Source organism: Scyliorhinus torazame, chromosome 6, assembly GCF_047496885.1.
Source record: "Scyliorhinus torazame isolate Kashiwa2021f chromosome 6, sScyTor2.1, whole genome shotgun sequence".
NCBI lineage: Eukaryota > Metazoa > Chordata > Chondrichthyes > Carcharhiniformes > Scyliorhinidae > Scyliorhinus > Scyliorhinus torazame.
In genome coordinates this window covers 155,966,342-155,984,995 of record NC_092712.1, presented here as the reverse complement: position 1 = coordinate 155,984,995, position 18,654 = coordinate 155,966,342, and the positions used below count along the sequence as shown (strand labels likewise).

Sequence of the window (18,654 nt, the reverse complement as noted above, 5' to 3'; positions counted from 1 at the left end):
CTCTTACTAACTTTTACAGATGCACCATAGAAAGCATCCTGGTATGGCAACTGCTCGGCCCAGGACCGCAAGAAACTTCAGAGAGTCGTGAAAACCGCCCAGTCCATCACACAAACCTGCCTCCCATCCATTGACTCTATCTACACCTCCTGCTGCCTGGGGAAAGCGGGCAACATAATCCAAGACCCCTCCCACCCGGTTTACTCACTCTTCCAACTTCTTCATCAGGCAGGAGATACAGAAGTCTGAGAACATGCACGAGCAGACTCAAAAACAGCTTCTTCCTCGCTGTTACCAGACTCCGAAATGACCCTCTTATGGACTGACCTCATTACACTACACCCTGTATGCTTCATCCAATGCCGGTGCTTATGTAGTTACATTGTACACCTTGTGTGCCCTATTATGTATTTTCTTTTATTCCCTTTTCTTCCCATGTACTTAATGATCTGTTGAGCTGCTCGCAGAAAAATACTTTTCATTGTACCTCGGTACACGTGACAATAAACAAATCCAATCCAATCATTAGCAAGGCGTGCAATACAATTATATGAAGGGCATAGCCAAAAGGATTCTTAACAGCCAGGAACCGAACTTGGATTTCCTGACCATGGTGATGTACAGGATTACTTGAAACACTCATAGATGTCCTATTTGTACCCAAGGGAAATATCAATCTACACAAATATTTTGTGATTTTAAATTGGCAAGATTGACTCTAATATTGTTCTTTACTATAAATGTATCTTTAGGCCATGATCAGCTAAAATTTTGCGTATGCTGTGTAGTTGGCAGAATGGATATCACCACTGTGAGATTTCAATATTGCAATTTCTGGGAAAGAAGATCAAACAATAATGAACTAGGTACCTAAATCTTTCTGTAAAATGACATGGTACAATGTATATATTTTAATTGTTTTATCCATTTCTTTAAACTCCTATGGTAAGATTGATAAATGATATGCTGCACGATATAATGATATTGGACACGATCGAGTGGCTCCATTAGCCATGGGCTCAAATCCCGTAATGACTGCTAAATCTTGCGAGCAGCCAAAAATGGGATTTGCACTGCCGAGATCTCAATTTGAGTCTATCCATTTTCAGAATGCAAAAAATGTTATCAGTAAAACAAGTTCATCTGGAATTTGACTTGCTCAGCAAATAGCATCTGCTGTGGTCATAACAGTAATGTATTTAGATAGGCTAACAAGACAAAGGAATATACAATCAATAGTAGGATAGCCAGCAGTGCAAAGGAACAGAGGTACTCTGAAGGTGGCCGGGCAGGTAGATAAAATGGGCAAGAAAGAGATATTTGCTTTTATTAACTGAAGCATAACGTATAAGAGCAGCAGGTTTTGCTGGAACCATATAAAGCACTAGTAAGGCCACAGCTGGAGGACTTTGTGTAGTTCTGGTCACTGCAGGATAGGAAAAATGTGATTGTACTAGAGAAGGTACAAGAGGAGAGTTAATTAGGGTGGTGCCTGGACTGGAGAATTTTAATTGCAAGGAAATATTTGCGAGGCGAGGAATGTTTCCTTTGGAATACTGGGAGGCTGAGGGTTGACCTGATTGGAGCGTACAACATTGAGGAGACTAGATAGAAGTGGACAGGGATACATTATTTTCCTTTGTTGAAAGGATCATAACCAGGGAGCATAGATTAAGGGGATGGGTAAGCGGTTTTGAGGGGATTCATCAGGAACATTTTTGCTGATCCGGAATTCACTGCCTGAAAGGATGGCCGAGGCAGAAACTCTAATAATGTTTAAATACTTTGATATGCACTTGAACTGCCATAACCTACAAGGCTATGAACCAAAAGCTGGAAAGTGGGGTTAGGCTGGATGACTCCTTGTTGACTGGTGCAAACATGATGAGAGAATTATCTCCTTTAATGCTGTAAATTTCTATGATTTTGATTCTCCCTTGCCAATTACCATTTATCATTGTTTTCTGTATATCAGCAACTAAGTTACACAGACAAGTTGGTGGAATGGACAGGCAGGTATCCGCTGAAGTTCAATGCAGAGAATTGTGAAGCAATTCATATTGGTAGGAAGGAGACTGGCCGATAGTATAAAATAAAGTATACAACCCTAAAGGGGCTGGTTGCACCTCAACTTGGATCAACTAGCCTTCCGGACAAAACACTCTAATTATCTCCTTTATTGTACCTCACCAAGTTACCCCAAATGTATCAAAACATTACTATAAAGTGTATCAGAAGCTTTGTCACAGGAGCTCTGTTACATAAAGTATCAAAACTCTGTTATACAAAAGGTATCAAGACCCATGGCTTGGACCTAAATACAACCTGTTAAGAGGCAAGGTGACCAGATGCCCTTTTGGTGGATCCTGATGTCCTCTGGGTTCCGGACCCAGGGTGCAGCTTCTTACTGTGGTTATCCCTGCAGGTTATTCGCTTCAGAAGTTCCTTTGTCTCTCCTTTTTATACAGATCTTGCTCATGCTTCCAGTCACGTACTCACAGGACAGCACTAATTAATCATTATCCTTGAGTCATGAATGCTCAGGACTCGTGACTCACTCGGGTCAAAGTTCTCTCAGGAACACGGCACACCAGGGTCTGTGTTTAATCACTCTCTGTTTGAGGCATAGCAACAGCCCCTGTCCAATTGCTCACTCCCTGGCTGCACATCGTGTTCTTTGCTGAAGACCCTGCAGTTTATGCTGATACAAAGTGAACTTTTTTAACCATTAGGCTTTGCTGGTGTCTCTTATGAATACTCATCAGGCTACTGGGTGCAGGAACAAAGGGACCTGGGTGTATATGTGTATAAATTATTGAAGGTGACGAGACCAAGTGAGAGCACAGCTAATAAGCATACAGCATCCTAAGCTTTGTTAATAGTGGCATAGATTACAAGGGCAAAGAGGTTATGTTGAACTTGTGCAAAACAATAGTTCAACCTCCACTGGAGTGTTTGTGTTTCAGTTCTGGGCACCACACTTTAGAAAGGATGGGAAGGGATTGGAGAGGGTGCAGAAAGGTTCCAGGGATGAGGAACTTCAATTATGAAGCTAGATTGGAGAAATTGTGACTATTTACTTTGAAAAAAGGTTGAGAGAAGATTTGATAGAGCTATTCAAAACCATGAGGGGTCTGGACAGAGTAGTTTGCTTAAAACTGTTCCCACTCCTGGAAGGAATGAGAGAGTGCACAGATTTAAAGTAATTGGTAAAAGAAGCAAAAGTGATATGAAGAAAGCGTTTTCACGCAGCGAGAGTTTAAGTTCTGGAATGCGCACTGCCTGAGTGTAGTAGAGAGACGTTCAATCAAAACATTCAAAAGGGAATTAAATTATGGTGTAAAAAGGAAGATGTGCAGCTTCAGGGAGAAGATGGGAGAATGGCATCAAGGGCATCTCTGTACTGGCTCTCCAAATAAGCTATGATAGGCCGAATAGCCTCCTTCTGCACTGTTTAAAAAAAAAAAAAAAAAAATCTATGATTCTGTACACATGAAAATAATGTATTTGTTGTGGATTCACTTGTTAGTGTTGAGATTTTATCCAAGAAAAGCTTGGTTGGTGGGTCTGTGGGAATTAATGCAGTTAAGGACACGGGCTATGGTAATTAAAATCACTTGAGGATTGTGGCAGGTTGCATATGGAAGTAATATTTGAAAAATACTTGGACATTGAGGTAGAAATTAAGTACTTCAATATATTTGGTTATTTATTGTAGAATGGACTGACAGTTCTCCTGATGGATCAGTGAGATTCGTGAGACCAACTCTCCTCAGTATTATTGTCTTAAGTGGACTTGACTGAGGCTGGAATAGGTGTCCTACATTTGGCAGTAACATGTGTAATTAAGGAGAGGCGAAGTGTCTAGGTTTCCTTCTCCTGATGCCTACCCAGCTACTCCCTTAAAGTGTTAGTATAGTGCCTCAGCTGGGAAAGCATTATGTTTAACCGTGATGCTGGTTGAAGACGAATAGCTTGCTGAATGGAACTCCTACACATGTGAATAACGATCATTTAGATGAGGCACTGCAACATTGTCATGAAACATCTTCATGTCGGTGAAGAAACAATTGTGAGGAAAGGATGCCTGTTAGATTCTTGAAAATATTGCAAGAAATAATCAGTTAACTGCTGGGATAGGTTTTTAAACAATTTTGGTTTTTGCTTCCTTAGTTTGCTATCTTTCTGTTTCAGTGAAAAACAAAAAGAAGAGAATCCTGGCGCTGTGTTTGGGGAAATTTGGCTGTTTTACGGTTGCCGACACCATGATCGAGATTATCTGTTTCGGTGACTATGCCATTACAATTTTTTATTCCCACCACTTCTTAACCTGCTGTAACTGAAGATCTATTTACAGAGTAACTTGAGGCATTTTGCTGACTCAAGAAATCTTCTTTTTTCAACAATATGCACCATTGTCTCTCCAAACCTTTATTTCAACCCTTCAAACAGTAATGTTTTCACTTTTGCTTCAAATTACTCCTTTTTCAACCATTACAGCACCGAAAATTCTATCCACATCCTCCAATGCTGAATAATATTTCAACCTGTTCAAAATCTTTGCAGAGCTGATGGCACTTTTCAATTGAAGTACTTGAACTTCAATTGGAAACTCAGCTTAAAAGATTTCTGACTTAAGGCAGTTCTAATATCCTCCAAAGAATTACTTCAAATCTGAAAATGCAGCCCTGGTGTGAGTCAGAGTTACTAGCATCACTACTCCTGAGGTGCTGGCACCTAAAATAAGGAGTTTTCCCCTTTATGGAAGGTAAGCTCATTACATAATTTGATGCTTACCACAGCACAGAAAGCATGGCCAGAGGCCAAACTGTTTGGCACCACCAGTCCAGTAAGGCTAATTGTGGGCCACTTTTTAAAAATTGTAATTGATGAGACGCAAAGACTCCATTGAAAAATAGGTAATTGGAGTAAAGGTAATCCTACTGTTATTTATTTTTTAAAAGCTATGCTGTCGTAAATTCCAGCCTTTTGCCATAAGGCTTGTTTGCTGAAGCAACAGTTTTAAACCAATACTTGGTGTGTGCCATAACATTCAGTGGCATTATTGCTCCCCCCATTCCACCCTTTAACTTCACGCATGGGGACTTGTTGGGCATAGTTGTGTGTAGGCTCCCAGTAAGCTTTATGCTTCCCAACTAAATCATAGAATTTACAGTACAGAAGGAGGCCATTCGGCCCATCGAGTCTGCAACGGTGCTTGGAAAGAGCACCCTACCCAAGCCCACATCTTCACCCTATCCCCATAACCCAGTAACCCCACCCAACACTAAGGGTAATTTATCATGGCCAATCCACCTAACCTGCACATATTTGGATTGTGGGAGGAAACCGGAGCACCCGGAGGAAACCCACACACACACGGGGAGAACGTGCAGACTCCGCACAGACAGTGACCCAAGCTGGGAATCGAACCTGGAACCCTGGAGCTGTGAAGCTATTGTGCTAACCACTATGCTACCATGCTGCCCTAAATCTGATATAGTAGGAACATGATGGCTAATGTACAACAACGTAGTGACAATGAACATGACTCGGTATGGTATCACTATTGTTAGCACTGTTGCTTCATAGAGCTAGGGTCCCAGGTTCGATTCCTGGCTTGGGTCACTGTCTGTGCGGAGTCTACACATTCTCCCTGTGTCTGCGTGGGTTTCCTTCGGGTGCTCCGGTTTCCTCCCACAAGTCCCGAAAGACGTGCTGTTAGGAAATTTGGATATTCTGAATTCTCCACCAGTGTACCCGAACAGGCGCCCGAATGTGGTGTCTAGGGGCTTTTCACAATAACTTCATTGCAGTGTTAATGTAAGCCTACTTGTGACAATAAAGGTTATTATTATTGTTGGCTCCGAACTGTCTTAACTTTGTTCTGTCAACTTTAGTGAAATATTGTACTTCCATGTATACTCGCTATGATCATTTTTGAAGTTTATTTTCGAAAATGAATCTTAATACATGACAGTTATAGTTCAAATACATATGATGGGGTTGGAAATCTTAACTTTCATCTTCAAGAATAATAAAAAACGCAAATGTTTAAAATTTGAAACAAAACAAAAGTGCTGGAAACACTCAGCATGTCGGATCAAATCTATAGAAAAAAACAAAATTTAACGGAAAAGGCATAGACCTTTGACAAGACTGGAAGGTGCTACACGTGGATAGAATTTAAGAATAAACAGAACAAACTGAAGGGGAATTAAAAACTCTAAATCTGTTTTTTGAGAGGAATGGGGGTGACATATAAACTAATTAAATGGTAAACTGGAGATTGCTAAAGTGTATCTTGTTCCTTTGCTTTCCAGAAATGAGTTAAGAAGCTTTCAAAATAATGGCACCTTGACCCAGCTGAAAGTCTGTTTCTCAAGAGATCTACCCAAGGACACAAACGAAGGAAAACCAAAATATGTTCAACATCTACTTCAACTCTTTGCTGAAGATGTCACAAAAATGTTGCTGAGTGAAAATGGATATTTGTATGTATGTGGGTGAGTAGAAATGAATGAGTTCACAGTAATGATGTATATAATCGCATGTTACAGAACGGGACAGAATAAAACATGTAATACAACCATAATTCTCTTATGAGATAAATATATATGATTTATAACATCTGGGCAGTGCTGCATTCGAGTTCATTAAGAAACCCAAGGCCCAAGGATCTCCTCGCCCCCAGCCCCCCCCCAAAACAAATGGCTCCCCAACCTGGGGCCCGTTGAACTTGCCTTGATCTCCTGTATCCAACTTAGTATCAGGCTTCCTCATGCATTTTCTGTTCGGTCCACGGCAGCTCTTGTCGCTGCAGGGACTGGAGAAGCTCTCCAAGACAGGACTATTCTTGAGCCATAGAGTCCTAGAGATCTAAAGCACAGAAAATACCCTTTGGCCCATTGCATCTGCGCCAGTCAAAAAACAGCCACCTAACTGTTCTAATAATTTTCCAGAACTTGGCTCATAGCCTTGTTATGCCTTGGCATCGCAAGTGCACATCTACATACTTCTGCCTCCACTACCCTTTCAGGCGGCGAGTTCCAGACTCCCAACACCCTCTGGATAAAATAGTTTTTCCTCACATCCCTGCTAAACCTCCTTCCCCTTACCTTAAATCTATGCCCCCTGGTCATTGATCCCTCCACCAAGGAGAAATGTTTCTCCCTGTCTACTCTAACTGTTCCCTCATAATTTATATATCTCAATCATGTCCCCCCACAGTCTCCTCTGCTCCAAGGAAAATAACAGCAGTCTATCCAATCTCACTTCATAACTAAAACTCTCCAGCCCCGGCAACATCCTGGTAAATCTCCTCTGAACCCTTTCCAGTGCTTTCACATCCCTCCTATAAAGTGGATTCCTGTACAGCACACCATACTCTAGTTGTGGCCTAACCAACATTTTATACAGTTCCAGTATAACCTCCCTGATCTATGGGCATGATTCTCCCAAAACATTTCTCAGTTAATTTGTGGTGGGTTTTCCAGTGAGCTTCCTCCCGGTCTGCCAGCGCGTTCGCCACCGCTATACAATGACACTTCGTCACTTTTTTGGACCCTGGGGAGTTCCTCACCGGTTTAGCCCACACTTATAATTATTTTCGCTCTGGGGAGCTGAACTCGGAGATTGGGCTGCCATTTTGAAAGGGTGCCCCATTCTCCATACCCCCCACACATGTGCACTACCCCACACCTCCTAAGTGAGGACACCCCACTATGAGGTCCCCCCACTTCAGGCCCCCACCAAGCCCCCTTACAGCACCCCCTCCCTTCTAGTTCACCCACCGAACCTCCGGAAGCCCCTACTTATACCCTGCACTCCCCTACCCTTCAAACCTCCCCCAACCCTAATTTCATGGGTCATTTCATGGGTATGGCCCCCTCGCTGCCTGACCCTTGGCAGTGGCACCTGGGCACCCTTGCACTGGCACCCAGGCAGTGCTCCTGCTAGCTTGGCAGTGCCATCTGTGTACCTTGGCAGTGCCAGGGTGCCAGTGCTAAAGTGCCCACATTACAGGAGGAGGGCCAGGGAGCCACTCTGCACCTACCCTGACCACCCTGGGGTCTACGATGGCCTGGGAGATCCCCGGGTGTCGTTCCACCTGGTCCACGTTTGTGTGGATCAACACTGATTGGTGCCAGGCTGCAGCCTCCCTGAAGAGGTCGGTGAATCGAAGGAGACCGGTGGATCAACGCAGATGGGCCGTAAGTAGGTTTATGACTTAATTCCGCGAGAGTCATTTGGTCCCACCCATTTGAGGCAGAGTTCTGACTCCGACATCTAGCGGGACTTCGGAGAATCCGGGAGGCGCAGAGCCTGTCAGGAGGCTCACTGGAGGGCTATCCCGGCATTCTCCGGCCGTGTTGCGCTCAAGCGAGAGCACAATGCGGCCCGAGAATCGCGCCCTGTGCCTTAGCTAATAAAAACAAGTATAGCCATATGTTGCCTTAAGCATTGTGTCCTACTACCTTAAGGGATGGGTGTACATGCACACCAAGTTATCTCTGATCCTCGGTGCTTCCTAGGGTCCTGCTGTTTATCATGTATTCCCTTGAAATGAAAATTGCTTATTGTCACAAGTAGGCTTCAAATGATGTTACTGTGAAAAGCCTTTAGTCGCCACATTCCGGCACCTGTTCAGGGAGGCTGGTACGGGAATTGAACCATGCTGCTGGCCTGCCTTGGTCTGCTTTAAAAGCCAGCTCTTTAGCCCTGTGCTGAACCAGCCCCTTGTCTGACCAAGTGCATCACCTCACACCCATCCAGATTGAATTCGATTTCACTGATCAGCCCACCTGAGTGAGGGCTGAAAGTCCCACCTGCAGCCACTTAATGTTAATTTGAGCCTAAAGTGGCTGTGGGGCACTCTGAGCCCCTGCCGACTTTTCGGATGGTGGGAAGTGCGATCTCTTCATCTGAAAAATTCAGGCTTAAGTTTTATTCTGTCTAAAATTTCCTGAGTAATTACCCAGGTAAGTACATCAGAACTATCCAAGGGCCCTGACACAAACTCAGAGTTGGAGACATTCGCAGAACAGGCAAATTGCACATTGGTAGTTGAAACTTCCCGGCAATTGCCACAAAGGTCAGGATATCAGTACTTCGGTGGGGTCCTGACGTGCAGCATCAGTTGTATGTCTGGTCTCTGAAGATTGGAAGATCTAAGTCAATGTTCTTTGCTGCATCTGTAGTAAGAAAGTTTTGCATTTTAAATTAGAACTAAAATTCCTAAATATCCAGTGTATATGAAGAATTGACCAGTAAGAATTGATTTGGTGGGTCAGTAGCACAAAACAATAAAAACACAACATTAAATATATATGCCCATTTTTGGAAAAAAAAAAATACCCCCAATACTGGGATGGCAAACCAAACCTAGTAAAACAGTAACCATGGTTAATTGATATAAAACCTTAGCAAGACCACAGTTAAGAGTACTATCTGCTTTTCTGGTCTCCTCGCTATGTGTTTTTGCCTGCCAATCCCTTGCCCACTTTTCACAGAACTCCTTATTAGAATCCCTCCTGTCAGGTTTTCACACTTGCCACAATACTTGAACATCTCTTATCAAAGTCACAAATAGTAGGCTTTCTGACTGTGATCGAGGTAAACCTTTTCTCCAAAGCTTCTTCACTGTTGTCTAGCTGACTATAGCCAGAGAATCGGTGCGATGACTTATTATCCCATTCTCTAGTATACCCCAAAGATCTATCCTTGTCCCCCTTCTATTTCGGGCTGCTCCTTGGCAACGTCATCTGAAAATCTACCATCAGTTTCCTGATGACACTCAGTTTGGCATTACCATCACCTTTCTTGATTCCTCCACTGTTTCTAAATGGTCAGGTTGCTTATCCGACATACAGTACCAGTTGAGCCAAAGTTTCCTCCAATTAAATATTGGGAAGACCATCATCTTTGGTCCTGCTCCAGACTCCATTCATTGAACTACATTGACTCCTGGTCAAATAACACTTTTATTTTAAAAATTATCTTCTTGTTTTCAGATCCTTCTGTGGCTTTGCTTCTCCTTACCACTGGAAACTCCACCAGCCTCGCAACTCTCCAGATATCTGTGCTCACCTAATTATGGCCTCTTAATAATAATAATAATAATCTTTATTCCACTCCTCGGCGCCGGGACCCCCCCACCCCGCTGGGTAGGGGAGACTCCCACCCTTAATTTCAGAGATTGTTGCCAAACCACCAAGCAGATGTTGATAGAAAAGCAAAACTTTAAACTTCGTAGCTTATCTGCAGTAACTGTAGTGATATTCAGATATCAGTAAACATAATCAATGTATGTAAATGTAACACAGTCATTTCAACACTCGATGGCTCACATACTATAAGAACTGGTTTCCCGCCTTTTCTAAGTCAGATGATTATGATGATGTGATTCAGAACAGGAAACAAGCAAGACATAGAATAGCCAGAGTGAGAAAGTTAGAACTAGTTTGTTATAATAGTGTATAGTTCTATAGTTATCTGTATTGTACTTTAATTCTTTATTGTTAGTTTAGTATTGAGTAAAAGGACTCAGTTTATTATTTTATTACTCATTAAGTAGTTCATCTTTCAACAAGAAGACTATTGGGCATGTTATCACCTGGTGGATTCAAGAGTAATATATATATTTTAGATAAGTCATTATTTAAAATATAACAGTGACAATCATGTGTCGAGTTTAGGAACAATTGTGTAGCATTCAAACTTTCATAGTAGTTTGAAAGGAACAGTCGGGTTTCTCCCCAGTGCCTTGGTACATATGACCTTGTCATAAGGTGGCCCCACCAAATGTACAATAGCAGTGCTGGACAGGATTCAGTAACCACAATACAAGGAAGCTGCATTTGGTATTAGGAGTTTAAGTCCCACGTTCAATTAACAAGGCTGTCTACGAGGAAACTTGCCTCTTCACTGGTGGTGTAGAGGAGGGAAGTGATACAGTTTCCGAGGAAGAGCATCTTCCCACATAAATACAGATTCAGTGAATAGCATGGATAACCAAATTGAATTTGTGGTGTTAACGGTATGCTCAGTCTATGCCAATAAAGAATACGGTGGGGTTATTTTGGTGAAAGTGTGTCAACTGGTTCTTTTTTGGGTGCTGTACTTATAAGATGCCAGCTTGAAAGTTTGGTTTTAATGCAAAATCTTACAACAACAATAATGGCATCTTTAACACAGTAAAATGTCCCTAGGCATTTCACAGAAACATTATCAAAGATAATTTGACAGCAAGCCACATAAGGGAATATTGAGGCAGATGACCAAATGCTTGGTCAAAGGGGTAAGTGTGAAGTAGTGTCTCAAAGGAGGAAAGAGAAAAATGGAGGCAGAGAGATTTAGGAAGGGAATTCCAGACTCTATGGTTATGATCCTTGGCAGCTGAAGGTTGGGCACCAACTGTGCCGATATTAAAATAAGGGGATGCTCAAGAGGCCAGAATTGAAGAAGCTCAGTTATCTCAGAGGATTAATAGGCTGGATGAGAGTCAGGGAGGGTAAATGTTGTGGTGGGGCTTGAAAACAAAGCATAGATAAGAAATTTGAAATAATTCCATTGCTTAATTGGGATTCAGTGTAGGTAAGCAAGCACAGAGATGGATGCATAACCACGGCTTTGTTAGAGACAGTTCAGCGAAGTGGAGAATGTTCACTTGATTGATACTTGGGGTGGGATTGGGGGTGGGGGGTTATCTTTTGAGAAAGGTTGAACAGTCTGGGCCTGTGTCCATTGGAGTTTAGAAGAAAAAGAGGTGGTCTTGTTGAAACATCCTGAATGATGGGGTTGCTGCCAAAGATGTGCAGGTTAGTTGGGTTGGCCATGCTAAAGTGCCCCTTAGGGTCCAAAAGATGTGTGGGTTGGGTGGGGTTGTAGGGATGGGGCAGGGGAGTGGGCCGAGGTGGCATACTCTTTTGAAGGATTGGTGCAAACTAGATGGGCCAAGTGGCCTCCTTCTGCACTGTAGGAATTGTATGCTGAATTTGGGATATTCAATTTTCTCTTGTGGGAGAGACTAGAACTAAGGAACACAATTTAAAAATAGGGGGTCACTCATTTAAGACGGAGATGAAAAGAATTTGTTTTTGTATGAGGATTGAGAGTCTGTGGAACCTTTCCCAGGTAGACACAGTATCATTAAATATTTTTAAGGCAAAGGTAGATATCCTTTGACCCCTTTTTTAATCATGAATTTATCGGGGGCAAGCGGGAATGTGGAATTGAGTCCACAACCAGATAAGCCATGAACCTATTAAATAGCAGAGCATGTTCAAAGGTACTGAATGGCCTTCCCCTGCTCCTAACTTATAGTATGGACTTGGTGCAAATTAGGACACATACATCAAAGTTACCTCATCCTGCTGCCTTCAATGCCCCTGGCGGGTGTTCTCTGAGGCCAGAGGGACCCCTCACACTTGGGGTCACATGCAGAGCTGTACCTACCTGTTCCGGGTGCTGGCTGTGAGATGCAGTCTCATCAGAGGGGTGGAACTCTTGGGAGCTGCTGGCCACTGTTGTATTCCATAGAATGGGTCCGGGTTGCCACCCAGCGCCCTGCTGGGTGCTCATAGGGCCCTGGGGTTCACCTCAGGGTGGAGGGGTAGCTGGATTGAGCCTTGGCTGCCCCTGCATCATCTGGCTCTGCCAGCCCTGGCGGCTTCCCAATGTCTGCACCATCATGGCTGATGGTGATGCTCCTCAGTGACTGGGCCATGCTCTGCAGTGCTTCGGCAATGCCCACCTGTGACTGGGGCAAACTCCGCAGTGCCTCGGTCATTCCCATCTAAGAGTGGGACATGCCGCTCAGCGACTCATCAAGGTCAGCCTGGTATTGAGTCACGTCCCGCAGTGAGTCGGACATTCTGCGCCAGTAGCCTCTGGGACTCCTCCAATCGACCTGCTGGAGTGTCGCTGACATCACCCTCTGAATGTCCCGGTCGCTCCCTAATGTCACCATGTCACCATCAGCTGCAGGATAACAAATAGGCTCAGCAGGCAGCTGGGACCCAGCTGGAACCTGAGATCCTGCAGCCCTTCAACTGCTGTCTCGCTTGGGCGTTCCTGCCTCCACCTGATGTGCATCAGCGTCTGTGTGGTGCTCACCAGATTATGCTCAGAAGCTTGTCCACTAATGTTGCCCACGGAGGTGCGGGTCTTTGTGCTGGTGGAGGGTGGGGATGACAACTGTGACGCATCGGTTGTGGCATCCTCGGATCTCTCCTCCGAGGTGGTCTCTTGGGAGGCAGGCGAGGGGGCCACCCAGGATGGGCCAGTGGCGTTGGCTGGAGGACCTGCGAGAGAATGACACGTGGCCAGTGGGAGGGATGGGTCAGTCTGTATGGCAATAACATGTGACAGTCCATCCGGGTGGGGCCCGGTGGACTCACATCTGCAATGTGCACCGACCTCCGCATTGGTGACTGCTCTGTCCTCTGCCACCTCCGTTCCTCGAAGGTCGTGAGGATTCTGTCTAGCACCCCTACGCCAGTCTGGGGCCTCTCCCAGTGATTGTGGGGCAACCTCTCCTGCAGAGACATCATTAGCTGCATGTGCAGTTCACAGTGGTGAAGGGAGGGTTGGGGGAGGTGAAGGGAGTGGGGAGGGTGGGTTGGAGGGGTAAATGGAGGGTTGGGGGGGGGAGGCTGTTCGTGTGTGTGTGGGGGGGAGGGGGGTTGTCAACTCACGCGTGCAGCCCGGTGTGGATGGTGGCCTTCTTGCGGCACTGGAGGTCCATCCTTCTGGTCACGCTTCCTGAGCTGACGGCCGCTGCCATTTCATCCCATACAACACTGGTTGACCTCTGGCTGACCCTCGGTGGAACAGGAGATCCCTCCTGGCCTTGACTGCATCTTGGAGCGCCCCCAGGTCCATGTCTCCAAATCATGGGGCCGGTCTTCTCGATGTAATGGCTACAAGCTGAGTGGGGTTGGCTGTGTATGTGCTTCTCAACATTGTTAGCGGGGTGGTGGCTAGCAAGCACAGTCCTGACGAGCCTTCATTTGCGGCATGAAGCCCGTGGGGCCTCGTTAAGTGGACAGTTGTATTGCACTGTTGGGCTTGCCGGGTCGAGCGCTGGGGAGCTCACGGCAGTTCCCACTGATTCAATTTCTCTAGGATTTTTGAGTGGTGCAAAAAGTGATGAAGCAACCATTTTCTCATAAGTTATGGACATACTTTGTAAGGTTTGTCTAGTTACCACCCTAGTGAGGCAAAATAAAAATCAGAAAGTGAGGAAAAGTATCTGGTAGGGAATTAGAAATGTCGTCAATCTGGCTGCTTTGGGAAACTCACTTGGGAGATGGGAGTATCTTTTACTCAATCAAGTTTGATAAATTAGAAAGGACTGTACCTACATTTAAAAAAAAAAATACTGGGTTGAAATTTGTAGTAATAAGAAAGATGTTGGTTATCGTTGTATTTTCAGCCTTGAATGCTATTTGTGCACTCCCCCAGGCTAACTTAACATGCCAATTATTTGCCATTACAAATTGAAAATGTTCATTTTAAAACAAACCTATTTTCTCTGCGTTCAGCAGTTTAGTCAGTACTGATAATAATGTTGGGGGAAAGGGAAAATGGAGGGCTGGCCAGCTTATTGTCAATATGATAGCTAGATGGGAAAAAGTGGAACAAAAAAAATCCTGATTGCGGATGCATGTCAGGTTCAAAGAATAGCAATGATTATGGCAGCTGTTGAAAATATATATACAAAAATGGGGCAACAAAGTAATAATTCCATCTCGCAGATGGACAGCCAACTGTGGGGCATTGTTTGTAAATCATTTTAAGTTCTGTAAAGTAGCCTGAAGTTTGCACCATTGACATGTGCCATTGTTCACCTTCTAACTAGATAGAGTTGCTGTATATCATGAGATGGTAAACACTCAATTATCTCATTTATTATTCTATGCTGAGCTGCTACACTAACCTAGAGTTTGATTGTAATGATTAAGTCCTTCTGACCCCCATTTATTGCCTCCTTCTGACCCCCATTATTGCCTATCTACACTTTGGGTTTTGTAACGCCCAGAAGAATAGGGTCTTATTGTTTTCTAATGATATTATTTTTGCTTCTAAAACAGAGATGGCAAGAATATGGCTAAAGAAGTGGCCAGTTCTCTGACTGAAATGGTATCGGAAAAACTGGGAGTGGATACTCTGGCAGCCATGAATATTGTAGCCAACCTACGTGAAGAGAAACATTATCTACAGGATGTCTGGAGTTAACTGCATCTGGAGGGAGATTTTCTAAAAATCCTTTTCCACAGAAACTGGGTACAGTGTTCAGAAGTGCAAAACAACGCTAACTGTTGGAAGGAGTGTTCGAAAAACACTCTTCATAGACCGTGATTGGGGATATTTTTTTAACTGTCTGCCCAACTCCTTGTCAAAGACTGGTGACACTCTGTGATCATTTTGACACCGTTTAGAAACAAATGATAAATGGTAGTCAAATATCTTTTCAAATAATGCACTTTCTGATGAGCTTGGATGTTTTCCACAGTGCCATTTGGAGTTGCTGCAATGTGATTTTTCTGCTCTTTGAAATCTAATAACCCATTCAGCGGCATTTTATCTGTTTTAATGTAACCTCTTACTCTAATGTTTGACTGAAACAATGTAAATGCATTTATTTATGCAATTTAAAATTATGCCTTTTAAAACTTCTTGATGGTAAGGTTGTTCGTTATGAGACATAAGTGTTGAAGATTCCATTGAACTCCCGTTCGGTCTCCTTTTATGCTCGTGTTTAGAAATGCTTTCATTATCAGCACACCCAAATCACACTTAGTTTATAAATTCTCAGGGTTCATCGTGAAACATTGCATTTTGTCACCTCATTTACCTCACTGACATTTTGTTTATTGTGCTGTCCCATTCTTTACCTTTGGCACCAAATTATTTTAATTTTTATTCATTATTTCAAAGACAATAATTTTGCCGAAATGCATCCCTATGCCAATGGGTACAACACTTTGACTTATGTGATCACTGGAACTGTAGCCTTTGTGGATCTTCAACAAAGGAAATACATACTCTACTAATTTTAATTTATTAACTTTGTAGTAGCATAGCATGTATGAGATTTTTTGTTTTTGTTTCAATACTTCAATAGACATTGGGAGAGGACTGAACTGCAAAGATCCTTTTGAATGTTAATCAAAGCACTATTATAAGTTATATTGTTCGTCCTTCCCACACTCCCTGTTCTGTTAACTCTTTCAATTCTAGGTTTGTGCTCCTGTGTGCTCATCTTGAAACAGCTAAAAAATAATTTCAATTTATGCTATGGTTTGCATCTGTTTATATACAAAAACTATTCAAGATCTTTGTGTATTCTTCAGGTCTGCATATGCCTGCAAATTCTGCACATAGGTACTTTACATGTGACCTGTGTGTATTAAAATTGTTAACATTAGATACAGTTACACTGCAATCATCAAACAACTTGAACAATATGGAGTATGACCAGCTGAGGAGAAATTTATTTACATGCAAAACAATTTTAGAAAAACCTCTACAGGTTAGAAATTGAACAGCAACATTCATACTACAGTCACCGTACAAAATTGAAACTAATAGCATGGTCCAAATTTTGCAGTAAGTGGTGAAGGAAAGGTGCTCTCCATTCACTATGCTGATTCTGCCTGTAAATTTTTGTGGGCTTTTGACTGACAATTCTTTCATTAGGCAGCTGATCAACTCTACAGCTTCTAGAGGGGATCTGAGAGAGGGCAGGTAATGGCATGGCTCCTCAACCAATCAGATGAAGAATTATCACGGAGACCGATAGGGGGAATTGTTAATCACAATCGGTCAGTCAGGTGGTTAAAATCTTAACAATTTAGACACCAACTAACCTCCAGCTTAAACACAGGTGAGTGACTTTAGGTGCGTCTGAGGAGTTGGGTTGGCACTTTAAATATTACAATGAGGCTCACTGCCTCAGGGACCTAGGCTCAATTACAACCTTGGGTGACTGTGGAGTTTCCACATTCTCCCCATGTCTGCGTGGGTTTCCTCCGGTTTCCTCCCACAGTCCAAAGATATGCAGGTTAAGCGGATTAGCCATGCTAAATTTCCCTTCATGTCCAAAGGTGTCCAGATTAGGTGGGGTTATAGGTTAGGTGGGGTTACGGGGATAGGGCGGGGGAGTGGGTCTAGGTGGAGAGCTCTTCTGGAGGGTCGATGCGGACACAATGGGTCGAATGGCATCCTTCTGCACTATATGGATTCTATGGAAATAAACTGACTGACCAGATTTCCTGGCCCAGTGGGAACCCAGCAGCTAAACCCAGGCAAGATGTGGTCAGATCCAGAAGATAGAACACAGAAAAATACAGCACAGAACAGGCCCTTCGGCCCACGATGTTGTGCCGAACTTTTGTCCCAGATTAAGACAAATGAATCTACACCCCATCATTCTACCATAATCCATGTACCTATCCAATAGCCGCTTGAAGGTCCCTAATGTTTCTGACTCAACTACTTCCACAGGCAGTGCATTCCATGCCCCCACTACCCCGCTGGGTAACGAACCTACCTCTGACATCCCCCCTGTATCTTCCACCATTCACCTTAAATTTATGTCCCCTTGTAATGGTTTGTTCCACCCGGGGAAAAATACTCTGACTGCCTACACTATCTATTCCCCTGATCATCTTATCAACCTCTATCAAGTCGCCCCTCATCCTTCTCCATTCTAATGAGAAAAGGCCTAGCTGCCTCAACCTTTCCTCGTAAGACCTACTCTCCATTCCAGGCAACATCCTTGTAAATCTCCTTCGCACCTTTTCCAAAGCTTCCACATCCTTCCTAAGATGAGGTGACCAGAACTGCACACCGTATTCCAAATGTGGCCTTACCAAGATTTTGTACAGCTGCATCATCACCTCACGGCTCTTAAATTCAATCCCTCTTCTAATAAACGCTAGCACACCATAGGCCTTCTTCACAGCTCTATCCACTTGAGTGGCAACTTTCAAAGATCTATGAACATAGACCCCAAGATCTCTCTGCTCCTCCACATTGCCAAGAACTCTACCGTTAACCCAGTATTCCGCATTCATATTTGTCCTTCCAAAATGGCCAACCTCACACTTTTCAGGGTTAAACTCCACTTCTCAGCCCAGCTCTGCATCCTATCTATGTCTCTTTGCAGCCGACAACAGCCCTCCTCACTTTCCACAACTCCACCAATCTTTGTATTGTCTGCAAATTTACTGACCCACTCTTCAACTCCCGCATCCAAGTCATTAATGAAAATCACAAACAGCAGAGGACCCAGAACTGATCCCTGCGGTACGCCACTGGTAACTGGGATCCAGGCTGAATATTTGCCATCCACCACCACTCTCTGACTTCTATCGGTTAGCCAGTTCGTTATCCAACTGGCCAAATTTCCCACTATCGGATGCCTCCTTACTTTCTGCATAAGCCTACCATGGGGAACCTTATCAAATGCCTTACTAAAATCCATGTACATACATCCACTGCTTTACCTTCATCTACGTGCTTGGTCACCTCCTCAAAGAATTCAACAAGACTTGTGAGGCAAGGCCTACTCATCACAAATCCATACTGACTATCCCTAATCAAGCAGTGTCTTTCCAGATGCTCAGAAATCCTATCCCTCAGAAC

General features: G+C 43.7%; 1 protein-coding gene across 4 annotated transcripts in view; it reads left to right on the top strand.

Annotated features, from left to right (window-relative positions):
• Nucleotides 1–15,680, top strand: part of mtrr (5-methyltetrahydrofolate-homocysteine methyltransferase reductase) — a 131,236-nt gene extending 115,556 nt beyond the window's left edge. For all 4 annotated transcript variants that reach the window (XM_072508984.1, XM_072508985.1, XM_072508986.1 and 1 more), the window contains 3 exons: nt 4,195–4,287; nt 6,324–6,506; nt 15,096–15,680. In XM_072508984.1, the coding sequence (XP_072365085.1) occupies nt 4,195–4,287; nt 6,324–6,506; nt 15,096–15,240 (421 nt within the window). In that variant the 3' untranslated portion in view covers nt 15,241–15,680. The remainder of the gene's footprint in view (nt 1–4,194; nt 4,288–6,323; nt 6,507–15,095) is intronic.
• Nucleotides 15,681–18,654: the final 2,974 nt, after the last annotated feature.